This window comes from Fusarium proliferatum (assembly GCF_900067095.1).
Source record: "Fusarium proliferatum ET1 genome assembly, contig: FPRO_scaffold016, whole genome shotgun sequence".
Classification (NCBI taxonomy): Eukaryota; Fungi; Ascomycota; class Sordariomycetes; order Hypocreales; family Nectriaceae; genus Fusarium; species Fusarium proliferatum.
The window spans coordinates 270,358-285,622 of record NW_022194805.1 but is presented as its reverse complement, the minus strand read 5'-3'; the positions used below and the strand labels follow the sequence as shown (position 1 = coordinate 285,622).

General features: G+C 50.7%; 5 protein-coding genes across 5 annotated transcripts; 3 read left to right on the top strand and 2 right to left on the bottom strand.

Moving 5' to 3' along the window:
- Positions 1-421: 421 nt before the first annotated feature.
- FPRO_08994 (putative ATP-binding multidrug cassette transport protein) lies at positions 422-5,166 on the top strand (the record flags this gene model as incomplete). Its single annotated transcript, XM_031224517.1, has 2 exons — positions 422-3,314; positions 3,362-5,166. 2 exons carry the CDS (start codon positions 422-424, stop codon positions 5,164-5,166), a joined length of 4,698 nt encoding a protein of 1,565 aa, XP_031089768.1.
- Positions 5,167-5,837: 671 nt separating this feature from the next.
- FPRO_08995 (uncharacterized protein) lies at positions 5,838-7,566 on the top strand (the record flags this gene model as incomplete). The annotated part of the gene is made up of 5 exons (XM_031224516.1): positions 5,838-6,082; positions 6,131-6,137; positions 6,186-6,635; positions 6,684-7,265; positions 7,315-7,566. 5 exons carry the CDS (start codon positions 5,838-5,840, stop codon positions 7,564-7,566), a joined length of 1,536 nt encoding a protein of 511 aa, XP_031089767.1.
- A 1,017-nt stretch (positions 7,567-8,583) lies between these two features.
- On the top strand, positions 8,584-10,596 carry FPRO_08996 (uncharacterized protein; the record flags this gene model as incomplete). The annotated part of the gene is made up of 6 exons (XM_031224515.1): positions 8,584-8,714; positions 8,772-8,937; positions 8,983-9,078; positions 9,128-9,831; positions 9,878-10,204; positions 10,251-10,596. The coding sequence occupies 6 exons, from the start codon at positions 8,584-8,586 to the stop codon at positions 10,594-10,596; spliced, it is 1,770 nt and encodes a 589-aa protein (XP_031089766.1).
- A 272-nt stretch (positions 10,597-10,868) lies between these two features.
- Positions 10,869-13,037, bottom strand: FPRO_08997 (uncharacterized protein; the record flags this gene model as incomplete). The annotated part of the gene is made up of 5 exons (XM_031224513.1): positions 10,869-11,470; positions 11,515-11,650; positions 11,694-12,495; positions 12,540-12,862; positions 12,912-13,037. The coding sequence occupies 5 exons, from the start codon at positions 13,035-13,037 to the stop codon at positions 10,869-10,871; spliced, it is 1,989 nt and encodes a 662-aa protein (XP_031089765.1).
- A 514-nt stretch (positions 13,038-13,551) lies between these two features.
- Positions 13,552-15,150, bottom strand: FPRO_08998 (uncharacterized protein; the record flags this gene model as incomplete). Its single annotated transcript, XM_031224512.1, has 6 exons — positions 13,552-13,625; positions 13,674-13,805; positions 13,852-14,248; positions 14,294-14,532; positions 14,581-14,641; positions 14,686-15,150. The coding sequence occupies 6 exons, from the start codon at positions 15,148-15,150 to the stop codon at positions 13,552-13,554; spliced, it is 1,368 nt and encodes a 455-aa protein (XP_031089764.1).
- Between the last annotated feature and the right edge of the window lie 115 nt (positions 15,151-15,265).

Below are 15,265 nucleotides of genomic sequence, written 5' to 3'. Positions count from 1 at the left end.
AAGCCGCTCGAGACCGAAGAATAAGATTATATAGTGCGATCTAACAAATATCCCGAAAGGTCAAAGTGTATGACAAGCTGATAATCACAAGCTCCAGCTGACGACACTTGGCGTCCGTCGGACAATTAAAAATGCCGCTGCAACGTCATGCGTAACTCGACCTGTAGCGCCTGTCACTCGCACCTCAATATTAATCTCTCCGAGGCGCTCCAGGGTAATCTACTCTTTCAATCTATGACGCCCAATCTCCACCCAGCGCCCGGACCGCGTCGCAATTCCAGCATGTCCGAAAGCCCGACTAGACCATTCCTTGATGTCGTCATAGATAAATCACAAGTGAAAAAATGTCTGTTTATTATGGTCAATGCCCGTGGATCCTCAAGAATGTGTTCACCATTATCGCTGTGAAGTTTCCGTCAAAATGGCTGATGAGAGACCTACGCCCAGGGATGAAGACATCCCAGGCGGTTTTCCCGTTACGCCAAGCGTCAATTCGATTACCCCAACGGGAAACGTCACCGATAGACACCTTGAGGCCGGGTTTGCGGGCCGTGAATATGATGCTGCGGCTACGACGTATGATCATGTCACCGCCGGCAGTGCAGCCTCACTCGGCGCGACTGGGGCGTTAATCTCTGAGCCTCAGCAGCACGCGCCTATTCTCGATCGCAATTCTTCGTCGAGCACTGTTCTTCCCCCTCGCGGCGAATCCACTGAAGAGAAGCGCAAGAGTGCATCGTCTGCCAATAACGACGAACCAATCTTTGCGCCGATCAAATCTCACACCGAGAACGAGAAACCGCCCCTCGAGAAACGCCAGTCTCACCGCACTGAAGACGATCTCTTCCGCGTGCTCTCCCGTCGACGCACGAATGCCTCAACACCCGCCGAGAAGGAAGAAGAAAACGAAGACCATGAGGAACTTGACCGTCTCATGTCTCGCATCTTTGGCCAGAAGCGCCAGGAACAAAGCGAGGAGGAAAAGACGCGCCATAGCGGTGTTATCTTTCGTAACCTCACTGTTCGCGGTGTCGGTCTTGGGTCCAGTCTTCAGCCTACCGTTGGAGATTTCTTCCTAGGCCTACCGCGAAAACTGGGCAAGTTGTTTACATTGGGCCCCAAAGCTGCGATGGCGAAACCACCTGTTAGAGACCTCATCAGTAACTTCGACGGTTGCGTTAGACCAGGTGAATTACTTCTTGTTCTCGGCAGACCTGGCGCGGGATGCAGTACATTCCTCAAGACATTCTGCAACCAGCGCGCGGGCTTTGAGTCCGTTGAAGGACAGGTAACGTACGGTGGAACCGACGCAGCGACTATGGCGAAAGATTTCCGCGGCGAGGTCATTTACAACCCCGAAGACGACCTGCACTACGCCACGCTCTCTGTGAAGCGCACCCTCACTTTCGCACTACAGACACGCACGCCCGGCAAAGAATCACGCCTCGAGGGCGAAACGCGCGAGGATTACGTCCGTGAGTTTCTGCGCGTGGTTACGAAACTTTTCTGGATCGAACATACCCTCGGTACAAAAGTCGGTAATGAATTCATCCGTGGTGTCTCGGGCGGCGAGCGCAAACGCGTTTCTATCGCTGAAGCCATGATCACGCGTGCTTCGGTGCAGGGCTGGGATAATTCCAGCAAAGGTCTCGATGCGAGCACGGCAGTGGAATATGTCAAGTCCATTCGCGCCATGACCAACATGGCTGATACATCAACCGCCGTGTCGCTCTACCAAGCTGGTGAGACGCTTTATGACCTCGTCGATAAAGTCCTGCTCATTGATGAGGGAAAATGTCTTTACTTTGGCCGCGCTGAAGACGCGAAGAAGTATTTTCAGAACTTGGGCTTTGAGTGCCCTGAGCGCTGGACGACGGCTGATTTTCTGACGAGTGTGACGGATGAGCATGAGCGCAGTGTTCGTGAGGGCTGGGAGGATCGGATCCCGCGCACGGCGGGGGAGTTCTCAGATGCGTATCGTCGCAGCGAGGATTATCAGAAGAATCTGCGTGATATCGATGAATTCGAGGCTGAGCTTGAGACGCTGGCGGAGGAGCGGCGGCGGAATGAGAGTCAGAAGAGCAAGAAGAAGAATTATGAGATTGCCTTCCACAAACAGGTCATGGCGTGCACGCATCGTCAATTCCTCGTCATGTTCGGCGACAAAGCGTCGCTGTTTGGAAAATGGGGCGGGTTGTTGTTCCAAGGTCTCATCGTCGGTTCGCTCTTCTACAATCTCCCCGACACAGCAGCTGGAGCTTTTCCTCGCGGCGGTACACTCTTCTTTCTTCTTCTCTTCAACGCTCTTCTCGCACTAGCTGAACAAACAGCTGCATTCGAGTCAAAACCTATTCTTCTCAAGCACAAGTCCTTCTCGTTCTACCGCCCTTCTGCATTCGCCATTGCCCAGACGGTCGTTGATGTCCCGCTTGTTTTTATACAGGTCATCATCTTCAATGTCATCATCTACTTCATGGCCAATCTTGCGAGAACGGCGTCGCAGTTTTTTATCTCGTGTCTTATTCTTTGGCTTGTCACTATGGTGACGTATGCGTTCTTCAGGGCTATTTCAGCTTGGTGCGGGACGTTGGATGTCGCGACGCGGTTTACAGGTGTTGCCATTCAGATTCTCGTTGTGTATACGGGCTATCTGATCCCGCCGGACTCGATGCATCCTTGGTTTGGGTGGCTACGATGGATCAATTGGATTCAGTACGGTTTTGAGTGTCTCATGGCTAATGAATTCGCTTACCTCACTCTTCAATGCGAACCACCGTATCTTGTCCCGCAAGGCCCGAACGCACGACCTCAGAACCAGGGCTGTACTCTTGCTGGTGCATCGCCTGGTTCAACTTCTGTATCTGGCGCTGCGTACATCCAAGAATCCTTTACATACACCCGTTCCCATCTCTGGCGCAACTTTGGTTTCCTCTGGGCGTTCTTCATCTTTTTCGTGTTCCTCACTGCTCTTGGTATGGAACATATGAAGCCCAACGTCGGAGGCGGCGCGATCACCGTCTTCAAGCGAGGACAAGTCCCCAAGAAGGTTGAAGAGTCTATCGCAACTGGTGGTAGAGCCAAAGGTGATAAGCAAGATGAAGAGTCTGGTCGACGCGATCCTGTCGCGAACGGTGATGCTGAACGTACCAAGAGCGATGAACAAATCACCCAAGAAGTCGCTAAGAATGAAACGGTGTTTACCTTCCAGAACATCAATTACACGATTCCATTCGAGAAAGGCGAGAGAAAACTCCTCAACGACGTTCAAGGCTACGTTCGCCCTGGTAAATTGACTGCTCTCATGGGCGCATCCGGTAAGTTCCATTTCCTTCAATTGATCTCCCACCGCTAACATTCTCAGGCGCCGGTAAAACAACCCTTCTCAACGGCCTCGCCCAACGTCTCAACTTCGGCACTATCACAGGCGATTTCCTTGTCGATGGTCGTCCCCTTCCCAAATCCTTCCAGCGCGCAACTGGCTTCGCTGAGCAGATGGACATCCACGAACCTACCGCCACCGTGCGCGAAGCCCTCCAATTCTCTGCGCTACTTCGTCAACCAAAGGAAGTATCGAAGCAGGAAAAGATGGAGTATTGCGAGACCATTATTGACCTTCTTGAGATGCGCGACATTGCTGGTGCGATTATCGGTACCGTTGGACAAGGCCTTAACGCAGAGCAGAGGAAGCGCTTGACGATTGGTGTTGAGCTTGCGTCGAAGCCGGAACTGCTTATGTTTTTGGATGAACCGACTTCTGGTCTTGACTCTGGCGCTGCATTCAACATCGTGCGCTTCCTGCGCAAACTCGCAGATGCAGGCCAAGCTGTCCTCTGTACGATCCATCAGCCCTCAGCAGTTCTCTTTGAAAACTTCGACGAGCTTTTACTCCTCAAATCAGGCGGTCGCGTTGTTTATCACGGTCCTCTAGGCCATGATTCAGAGAATCTGATCCATTACTTCGAGTCCAACGGCGGTCCCAAGTGTCCCCCGCACGCTAACCCAGCCGAGTACATGCTCGATGCAATCGGTGCTGGAAATCCTGACTACGATGGTCAAGACTGGGGTGATGTCTGGGCCGAGTCTTCAGAACGACAGAAGCGCACTCAAGAGATTGAGGAGATGATTGAACGGCGTCGCAATGTCGAGCCGTCAAAGAGTCTTAAAGATGATCGCGAGTACGCCATGCCGTTATCCACTCAAACATACGCCGTTGTTCGTCGAAGCTTCGTCTCATTCTGGCGTTCACCCGATTACATTTTCGGTAACTTTATGCTCCATATCGCAACGGGTCTCTTCAACTGTTTCACCTTCTACAAGATTGGTTTTGCATCGATTGATTACCAAAACAGGCTGTTCTCCATTTTCATGACGCTTACTATCAGTCCGCCTCTCATTCAGCAGCTCCAGCCCGTCTTTCTCAAATCGCGCCAGATATTCCAATGGCGGGAGAACAACGCCAAGATCTACAGCTGGGTTGCCTGGACTACAGCTGTTGTCGTCGTTGAGATCCCGTATCGTATCGTCGCGGGTGGTATTTACTTCAATTGCTGGTGGTGGGGAGTCTTTGGCTGGCGCGCGTCAGCGTTCACATCTGGTTTCGCATTCTTGCTCGTTCTTCTCTTTGAGCTTTACTACGTCTCCTTCGGCCAAGCCATCGCTGCCTTCGCACCCAACGAGCTCCTCGCGTCTCTTCTCGTCCCCATCTTCTTCCTCTTCGTCGTATCCTTCTGCGGTGTCGTCGTCCCGCCGCAAGGTCTCCCCACTTTCTGGCGTGAATGGATGTACTGGCTCACTCCCTTCCACTACCTCCTCGAAGCCTTCCTCGGCGCGGCGATTCACGACCAGCCCGTTCGCTGCGAGGAGGGTGAATTCGCGCGCTTTGAACCGCCGAGTGGCCAATCGTGCGATGAGTACGTTGAGCCGTTTATTCAGCGCGCGGGAGGCTATGTGACCACTGGATCAGACGGATACTGTGAGTTTTGCCAGTATGCGACTGGTGATGAATTTGGAGCCGGGTTCAGTGTTTATTACAGAAATATCTGGAGGGACTTTGGCATTTTCTGCGCTTTTATCGCTTTTAATTATGCGGTGGTTTACTTTGCTACATGGATGCGGTTCAGAGGGAAGAATCCGTTCAAGGGACTGTTGCAGAAGAGGAAAGCTTAGATTGAGTTCGCAGGTATATATGGAGAAGATTGAGTAAGTTTATTGTAATATGGAATTGGGGGTCTAGATTTTTTATATAGATAGAATGAATTGATCGAGTTGCGCATTGAATTGTTACTTCATGTGTCTGAGTGGAGGTTAGTGATGCGATAAGACAAAGACACTGCGGGGAACCAATACGCGTATAACGTATTCTCAATCCAACAACCAACAAATGCCGTCTTATAAAAAGAAGCATTCAAAATAGTAACAATCCCCTCGCCAAGAACTGCCTCGTTCCAAACGTAATAAATACTGAACAACTCATCGCGTCACCGCCTCGGGGCGCAACTTGCATGCATTCACAACTCCGTCCCCGGAACGAAGAAAAAGGGGCCATCCGGCCGTGCTCTGCACAAACCTGCACAAATCCCGTAGATTTGCATAACTAACGGTACGGAAATCGCCAGATCCGTGTGGGGCTCCGCATAACCACCCGGGCGGCGGACTCTAGAACGGCCCCGACAAAGCCCGCTGATTGGCCACTCTTCCCCCATCCCTCGGTTTCGCTTTCGATCCCCTCGCTCATTGGCTCGTTGGTCCTTGTGAGATTGACTCGTGGCTTGGGTTAAATATCTTCTCATCACCCTTTCCGTCTCTCTTCTTTGTCTTCATTGCATTTTATCTTTACGATGGCGGAAACAAAAGCTTCGATCGATATTGATAGACCCGCGAGTCAGCGGACGCTTACGCCTTCTTATACCGGTAGCGCTGCCAAAAGGGATGAGGAGACTGCTACGAAGCAAGAGCTCGTTCAGGATGAAGACCCGAACGCTGTTGGCTGGGATGGACCAGATGATCCTAAAAATCCCATGAACTGGCCTGCAAAGAAGAAATGGTCTTGCATTGGCGCTCTATCCGTCATGACCCTCCTAACGTAAGTCCTTCTCACTCACTCTCCCCCATATCATCGCTAACATCTCAGACCTCTCGTACGTCCCTAACCTCAACCTCAAATACACTCCCCTCTAACAATCCAGGGCTCCTCAATGTTCGCCCCCGGCGTCCCAGACATCATGCGTGAATTCGAAACCTCCAACCGCAACGTCGCAACATTCGTCGTGTCCGTCTACATCCTCGGCTTCGCATTCGGTCCTCTCCTCGCCGCGCCCCTAAGTGAGATCTACGGCCGCGCCATCGTCTTCAACGTCGCCAACGTCCTCTTCCTCCTAATGACCGTCGCTACGGCGCTGAGCCAAAACATGCCGATGCTTATTGTCTTTCGCTTCTTGATGGGCTTCACGGGCTCGACGCCTGTTACTAATGGATCGGGGACTATATCGGATATCTTTCCAGTGCAGGAGAGAGGTAAGGCTATGGCTGTCTGGGCCATGGGACCGTTGTTGGGACCGTGTATTGGCCCGTTGGCGGGTGGGTATATGGTTCAGGCCATTGGATGGAGATGGGTATTCTGGCTGATTGCTATTCTTGTAAGTCCCTTTGCATTTGAGTGTACTCTATCGTGGCTAACCATATAGACCGGCTTCATTGCTGCGCTATGTTACTTCGCCGCCCCAGAGACCTACGCCCCAACGCTCCTCCGCGCCAAAGCCGCCAAGCTCAAGAAAGAAACCGGCAACCAAGACTTGTATTCCATCCTCGACAAAGACGGCCTCACACCCAAGCAACGCCTCAGCAACGCCTCCGTCCGCCCAATGCGAATGCTCTTCACCCATCTCCCCGTCTTCATCCTCTCCTTCTACGTCGCCATCGTCTACGGCGTGCTGTACCTCATGTTCAGCACCTTCACCTTTGTATTCGCGAAGCAATACGGCTTTGGCACTGGTACCATCGGTCTGGCGTATCTCCCTACCGGTATTGGAATGCTGTCTGGCACAATTACGTTTGGGGTCTTGACGGACGTTGTTATTAAGAAGAAGATTGAGCAGAACGGTAAGACGGTGCCGGAGGATCGGTTGCCGATTTGGATGACGTTGCCGTCGGGACTGCTCATTGTGGGGGCGTTGTTTTGGTATGGTTGGGCGGCGGATCAGAATGTGCATTGGATTGTGCCCATGATCGGCGTTGCGCTGTTTTGCTTTGGTCTCATGGGGATTATGGTGAGTCCTTTTCGTCTTTCGCTTTCACTAGGCATCACTGACGATATAGATGTGTCTTCAAACTTACCTCGTCGATGCATACATCACCTACGCAGCATCAGCCGTCGCCGCAATGACAGTCCTCCGGTCTCTGGCTGGTGGATTGCTTCCTCTCGCTGGACTCTTCATGTACGATGATCTTGGTCTCGGCTGGGGGAACAGTATCCTTGCGTTCTTGGCACTAGCTCTTGTACCTGTTCCCGTCATATTCTTCCTGTATGGGTCCAAGATTCGAGCCAAGAGCCCCAACAACCTTGGTTAAACGCGACAGAGTTTGAAGATGGTCAATTGGGTAGGATGAGATGGGGAGACATATAAAGAAGCAGTTGTCTATTGAACAACTGGTATAGAGTATAGAATTTGTAATTCAGAGGTGATAATATCCTCGTTCATAGAATGCCATTCGCTTAAATTGTCCAACAACGTCTAGCGACGTGGATCTCATATTGCATGGGGTACGAAAATTCATCGTGACAGACGTCGGATGAGATCCCAAAGCGGTAATTCGTCTGCAGACCAGAACTCGGCGTCTTTGCTCCCTAAGTGGGTGGACCTGACGCGGATCATTCCGTGTGTACCATCGCGTCGGGAATAACTTCAACGCACTGCATGAACCATTGCTCTCAAGTCTTACAGAACTTATTCGCACAGACATGTCTCCAACGGTCGGTTCCGAATCTTCGGACCTCAACGGCCTCGCAAGTCACCTTACTGCTCATTCTCGCATAGTCACCGTTTACGATTCAGTGGATTTACATGGCCCCCCCACGTTACTGATCAGATTGATAACAACAAGGTTATCTCACGAGTCACATTTCGATCATACGGTCAATGCCACTTTAGCTCGTGGCAACACCCAAGCCATCCAACACTCAATCTCATCAATGATCAGATGCGAAAACTCTGAGCAGGGATGAAAAAAACGTGTCATTGGAGATCGCCTGTTCTCGGAACATCGCCAAGACCATGTCCACCAGCGAAACTCATCTTCATGTGATCCACGCTTTACCTAAAAGTGTCCATCACTATTCCCAGAAGAAAAGGCGGCTCTACCCAATCCCTGTAAACATGAGGCTTTTTTTTATCAGATCACGGCTAAGTCATGCCACGCGAAGTCTTGGCAGACCAATTATATCACGCGATGCGTTAAAATCTGATAAGATTAGATGGATCACCGGATTGTGGGCGCGGAATGACTTCCGTTACTCAGAGGATATAAACAGACAACGTTGCATTGAACTTGGAATGAAGTAATCAATGTTGTTTAAGCTTATTTACAATGGCAGATCATACTTCTCATCGTAGTTCCGACGTGGAAGCTGCGCCGAAAGAAGAGCGTGAGAAAGTCTCGAATACGGATATTCTGAGGCAGTCTTGGTCTAAGAAGGCCCTGATCGTCGCCTTCACTGGGTATGTCTCTATCCCCCTTTCGCAATTACCTGGCTCTGCTGACAATTGACGGAACAGCCTCTTTGCAACCACGTTTATCACCCAGTTCCTCAAATACGCGACAAAAGTCTACGATGCATACGCTACCTCTGCCTTCCAGCGCCATTCAGCGCTTGCGACAGCCAATGTCGTCAGCACAATCATCGGCCTCGTCACATATCCCATCATGGCAAAGTTCTCCAATGTACGTATATCTCTCCATCCCAATACACAAGACTAACTGTCCCAGGTCTTTGGTAGAGCAGAGGGTCTAACCTTTTCAATCCTCTTCCTCGTTCTGTCGCAGGTCATGTACGCAGCGTGTCAAAACATCGCAACCTACATCGTAAGCTCCCCATCCCCATCCCCATCTCTTACCCGTCTAACATCTCTAGGCCGGTGGAATCTTTGAATCAATCGGCGACACCGGCTACGTCATCATGCAACAGGTCTTCATCGCCGACACAACAAGCCTCATCAACCGCGGTCTCTGGACCTCCCTCCCCGAATCCTTCGCCTCCATCCCAACACTATACCTCGGCTCCATCGTAGCAGACAGTGTTCTCAAGCACTCAACCTGGCGTTGGGGCTACGGAATGTGGGCTCTCATTCTGCCCTTCTGCGCCGCGCCGCTTATTATTACTCTATACATTCTTCAGCGACGCGCGAGAAAGGCTGGATATAGAAGAAAGGGCGCTTGGGATGCAGCTGATAAGACGCAGCCTTTAAGCAAGAGGATTGTGAATCTTATCTGGGTTGATCTCGACATCCTCGGTGCTGTGCTTCTTGTTCTCGGTCTTGGACTCACGCTTATTCCACTTTCGCTTACGGGAGCGAGGAATAGTGATCGTTGGGACCAGGGCAGCTACATCGCCATGCTCGTCATTGGCGTTGTCGTCGTCGGCGTGTTTTTCATCTGGGATACAAAATTCGCCAAGGTCCCATTCGTTCCTTTCCGGATGATCAAGGAGCGAACTGTCGTTGCGGCTTGTGTTTTATCCATGCTGGACTTTTTCCATTATTCCTGCTTTACACTCTTCTTTCCCAGTTATCTTCAGGTCGCTGGGGGGTTCAGTCCTGGACACGCTACGCGCATTGAGTAAGTCTCCTTCGAAACACGCCTGAGATAATGCTGATTTTAGTAGCAACGCCCTTCGTGTCGCGTTCCAGATCGCTTCGGTGCTCGTTGGTGTCTTGATGAAGTATACTAAGCACAGTCAGATCTTTGTCTTCATCGGTGTTCCGCTTTGTGTTCTGGGTCAAGGTCTCATGATTCACTTTGTCAACATGAACGGAGGACACGCCAACGAAGCATCTTTTATCACAGCGAAGACTCTCGTCGGCGTTGGTCGTGCATTCTACCAAACCGCCGCTCAAGTCTCTATTCAGGCTCTCGTCGCCAAGGAAGACGTCCCCGTCGTGACGGGCGTTTACTACGCAGCCATGAACTTTGGCGGAGCTGTCGGTACCAGGTTAGTCTATCCCCTCCTCTCAGTCATTCATCACTAACAATTACAGCGTGGGCGGTGCTATCTGGAACAACATCCTCCCTCAGAAACTCACAAAGTATCTCCCCGAGCAAGCAAAGCCCAACGCCTTCAAGATCTACAAGTCCATCGTCGTCGCTCAGAAATTCGCAAAGGGGACACCAGTTCGCGCAGCTATCGACCAGGCATATCGAGAGACGCAGCGTCTTCTCGCTATTGCTGCGACGTGCTCTCTTGCGCCGATGCTGATTGTTATGTTTGCGCTTAAGGCCGTTGATTTGACAAAGGTTGACGAAGCGAAGATTGAGGAGAACAAGTCTACTGATGGGGAGATTGAGCCGGCTGTTATGAGGGAGAATGTGCAGGTAAAGAATTAGGTTTAATCGAGGAGCTGTAGGATAATTGAAGGTTGTTAGTGCATTGAATCATGATGTTGATTGACTGGATTGCGTGGAGCCGCTGCTTAGTGGATGCGACGCTGGCCTCAGTCGCCAGTACAGTGAAAATAGTGCAGCGAGATTTATTATGATCGCTTTCATATACTCGGCTAACATCTCGCAATTGAAGCATCAATTCAAGTAATTAATCTGTGATTCGGCCTTGACAAGTGCTCGCCAATTGACTACCTACAACTGATACCCAAGTATAACTACAGTAGTGCAGCCACCGCGACGAGCGACAAACCCAGTCCAACCATATTATACCCAAGCTTGACACCAGCCGAATCGTCCCCTCCACTTCCATTTCCACTACCCGTACTCTCCTCCTTCTCCCAATCACTCTCATTCCACTTCGCAAAGCTCAACTCCGGATCCAATCTCGGCCTAAGATCAAAATCCCCCGCCGTAGCCTCCCTATCACTCGTCGTCCCATTCCAGCAATGCCTCTCAAAGCACTCCTCACATTGCTTCGGCATCTCAATATCCAATCTTCTCAACGAACCCTTAATAGCTGCACAAGCTAAACAAGCAGGCCAATTCTCATCAACGCTGCCATTGCCGTACGTGGCTACCTGGAATGCGTTCTCAAGCGCAATGTCGACTTGGTTGGGTGTGAATTGGGTCTGTGTGTAGGAGTAGTTGGTGTATCCTGTCCATGGAGCATTGGGCAACCATAGGAGGAGGGGCGTGGAGGATGAGGCGTTGCAGCCGAAGAATGTTGGTTGGAAAGAGAGGTTTTGGGCGACGATGGTGTTTACGTCGGGGATTTTGGGGAAGGGGATGTTGCCTTGGGATGCACTAAGGGCGGTATCTAAAATGTTAGTGAAGATCTTATAGGCATAATATGGGACTTACTGATGAGGTTGCTTCCGTTGACCCAAGAGTTGGGCGCATCAGATGATGCTTCGTAAACAATGATCAAGTCAAGCTTGCGTTCAGGAATGATCAGCGGACGAAGAGGATTACTCTCAAGCGTAAGACTCCCGTCGACCTAAACAATCAGCATCGTCCCTAACCGCCGTAGGATAACTTACCAAAAGCAGCTCCGAAACCCCCTTCATATCGTCATTATAATCCTGAAACGGATTCGGATACGTCGCCCACAACGACTCATTAAACGTCAAGTCAAAATACATCGCCGTCTCATTCACAAGCTGAACAAGAGGATTATCATACTGATCCTTCGGCACAGGAACGTCGTTGATATCCGGGTTGACCTTCTGTCTCTTGCCCAACCATCTCTTCGCAAATACCGGAATTCCATAAAACGAATCAATAAACCACGCAGTAAACGCATTAGCAGTCGTACCCTGCATCAGCGTAAGTTTATCAAAGCCCTGCACGCATTCACTCTTGTTCTGCGGTTTTCCCTCCGTCATAGAAGTTCCCAGGAACTTGGTCTGGATAAACGCCTGCACGCGTCCCCCGACCCAGCTTCCAAACTCAAAGGGCGTGACCTCATAAGCTGTCAAGTTGAAGCGCGTGGATTTGTTGAAGCCGGGATACATGAGTTTTCCGATCTCGGGGGACTTTCCGGGGATGACTTCTGCGAAGCACATGATTGGCATTGGTGCGTTGCCCAGAGCGAAGGCAGTGTTTTTGGAGGCGATGTCGGAGTAGTTGCTGTATACTTTATCCTCGGGCAGCCAAGTTCCCCAAAATTGACCGAATGTGTCTGCGACGGAGACGGGGAAGCCCGATTCGTCTTTGGCGCCCATGTTTTCGAAGATGTTGGTGAAGAAGGCTGTTTGGTTGCCGTCTGGACCGGATGAATAGTCGAGGGAGAAGTTAGAGGCCTTTTTGACGCCGTCTGTTGTGGTGAAATTGTTTGCCGCGCTGAAATGTTAGTGGTGATTGGGATGATGGTGGAATGGACTTACAGAAGAGATACGGTGACAGCGCCTCCGCCGGATAGTCCAGTGATGTATGAGAAAAGCTGCGTCAAGCCGCCTGTCCTCGCCGCCCTTGCGATAGCAGACCGAGCATCAAACGCTTGCCAGACACCCAATCCGCCTAGACCAGACTGCGTGCCTCCACCAGAGACAGAGAGGCCAACGATGGGAACATTATCGCTCTTGAGTTTGTTTATATAGTTTGAGACGTTGAAGTTGGAAATGTTGGCGAGTTTGAGGTAGTCCTCCAGATTTGGAATGATCTGCTTAGCACGCTGTTCACGCCAGGATGACTCTTCATCGGATAGGCCCTGGGAGAGTTAGAGATGGTAGAGAGGGGAGATAATGGGGATGGTTCACGTCTGATGCTTTGCGGATCTTGAGAGAGGAGGGACATTCCGTGTAGACTGGGGCGTACGGATCAGCGCCACTTTGCGCGAGGGCGACGCTGAAGAATGAAGTGAGGAGCAACAAATCGCGATACATCTTGCAAGTCGTTTCAACCTAAATACTAGTTAACTATCTGCAATAATGAGAGAAAAGGTATTCGGTGCACGGCCAAAACAGCAGCTCTTCCATCTAAATACCCCAGCATGGACATTCCCATGCCGATATCCGATCTCCCTCGCCCCAGGCTACATTAGCTCATGTCAGCGCAAACTTCCACCACCAAACTCAATGGCATATCCCAGCCAACCCCATCCCTAGAATCTACGACTGTTTAATTATCAGCCCTCTCGGGACCGAATGCGAGCGAGGCTTGGCGGAGGAATGTAAGCCGAAGTTATTCGGATTTCGTGGCTTGCAGTGCGAAAATGAGGAGTGAGTTTCGACTACTGCGCTCTAGTATTAACTTTTATCTATTCCTTCTATAGTAATTCATCTTCTCCCCCCCGCGTAGATCTAGATTTTCCCGCATCTAGATCCCGCAGCTGTTTTTCGTAACGATCATCATTCCCAACCTGTCTATCCGTAATTTTATCTAAGCCATGTCTTTGATCTATGCCTTCCAATTTTTGCTGAACCTCGCAATAAGCAGAACTAAGCCACCGGCGAGCATTGAGAAACAAGTGACTTTGACGAGTCAGTGGAGAGTAAGTAGACGTGGGGAGATGTACTTACTAACGGTGAAGGCCCAGCCTACGCCGATGCCGTCAATCATAGGGACGACGCCTCCAACGCTCATTGCGCCGAAACTATACTGGATAACGTATTTTCCGGTAATAACTGCTGTTCTATGTGCTGGTCGAACCTCTGAAGACTGTTAGTTGCGTTTTCTTGTCAAGGTGGAATGACCTACCAGCTGCATATGTATTCAGCCCACTAAACGAAGCCATGAGCCCGAAACCTTGGACAAACGCGCTGATAATCGGCAGCGCCATGCCACCCAGTCTATGATAAACACTCCACCCGTAGAGCAAAGTTCCAAGTGGGAGAATGATGAGAACACTGATTAGACTGCTGTTTAAGCGATCCTCAGGAATTCTCTGCCCGTTTCGCTTTCGCATGTATCGCTTGACGACTACGTCGGAGACTTTACCGCCGACGGTACTCCCAACGAGAAATCCGGCGCCGGGCGCGAGGTAGAAGAGACCACTGGAGAGGGGAGATGTGAGATTGAAGCGGGGGTTTATGACGCGGCGGATGGAGGAGAGAAGGCCGTATTGGTTGAAGCCGAGGAGACCGCAGGCGATGTTCTGAAACGTCAGTGTTGTACTTGTTCAACTGAGAAGTATACGTACAGCGAGGATGACCTTAGGATACTTAAATTGACAAAAGACGTGCATCGGGTTGAATGTCCGAAGAATCTCTTTGACTGTTCGCGGACGTGTCGTCTCAGCCAACTTGGGATTCTCAACTTCACTGGCTTTCGGGATGAACAAGAGGGAGAGAATGAGACCAAAGAGACACATGCCGGCCTCAACGCCGTAGATGACTCGCCAGCTAGTGAATGTAGCAATGATACTACCAAGAAGCGGTGCTGTAGATGTTAGTACCAGCTCATGTCCAGGAAGTCGGATAGCCTTACCGATTGAATTGAACGATACACAACTTCCGAGAAAGAACCCAACAGCTGTACCTCGAGACGTCTACAACCATCAGTACAAACCTTCACCCATCAATAAATACTCACAGGATCAAAGATATCCGCCAGAATAGTCTGCCCAGCAACCAAAAAGAACGGCCCCGTATTCCCTCCCAAAATCCACAACGTCGCAAACCCAGCTAAATTCGGCACAGTCGCGCACCCAATCGCACAAACACACAGCACCGCATTCGCAGCAAGATACGCAGACTTCCGTCCGATAATCGTACTAACAGGCAGCCAAATGAGCCCCGACAACGCCTGCGCTACAAAAACACCAGCGTTGATGGTTGTTATGGTCGTTACGGGGATTTTTAGGTCGGAGGCTACTTCGAGTGTGGCGGGCATTATGGCGGTGCTCCAGAATGTCATGGGGAGCGGCATCCAGCAGACAACGAAGAGGATGACCCATTTTCGCCAGGTGGGTATTTGGGCTACGTCGTCGTCTATTGCACCGGTTGGAGGAAGCGGTGATGCTGGGGATGTAGTGATGGCTGTTTTTGGTCCGGTCATGGTGAGTTGAACGAATGGAGGCGTAACTTAATCAAGGCAAGTGAATCAAACGAATGTCAAATTAATCCATTGAAACTGCAATACAAGTATTTACCAGAAAGAGTTTTCTTCACCT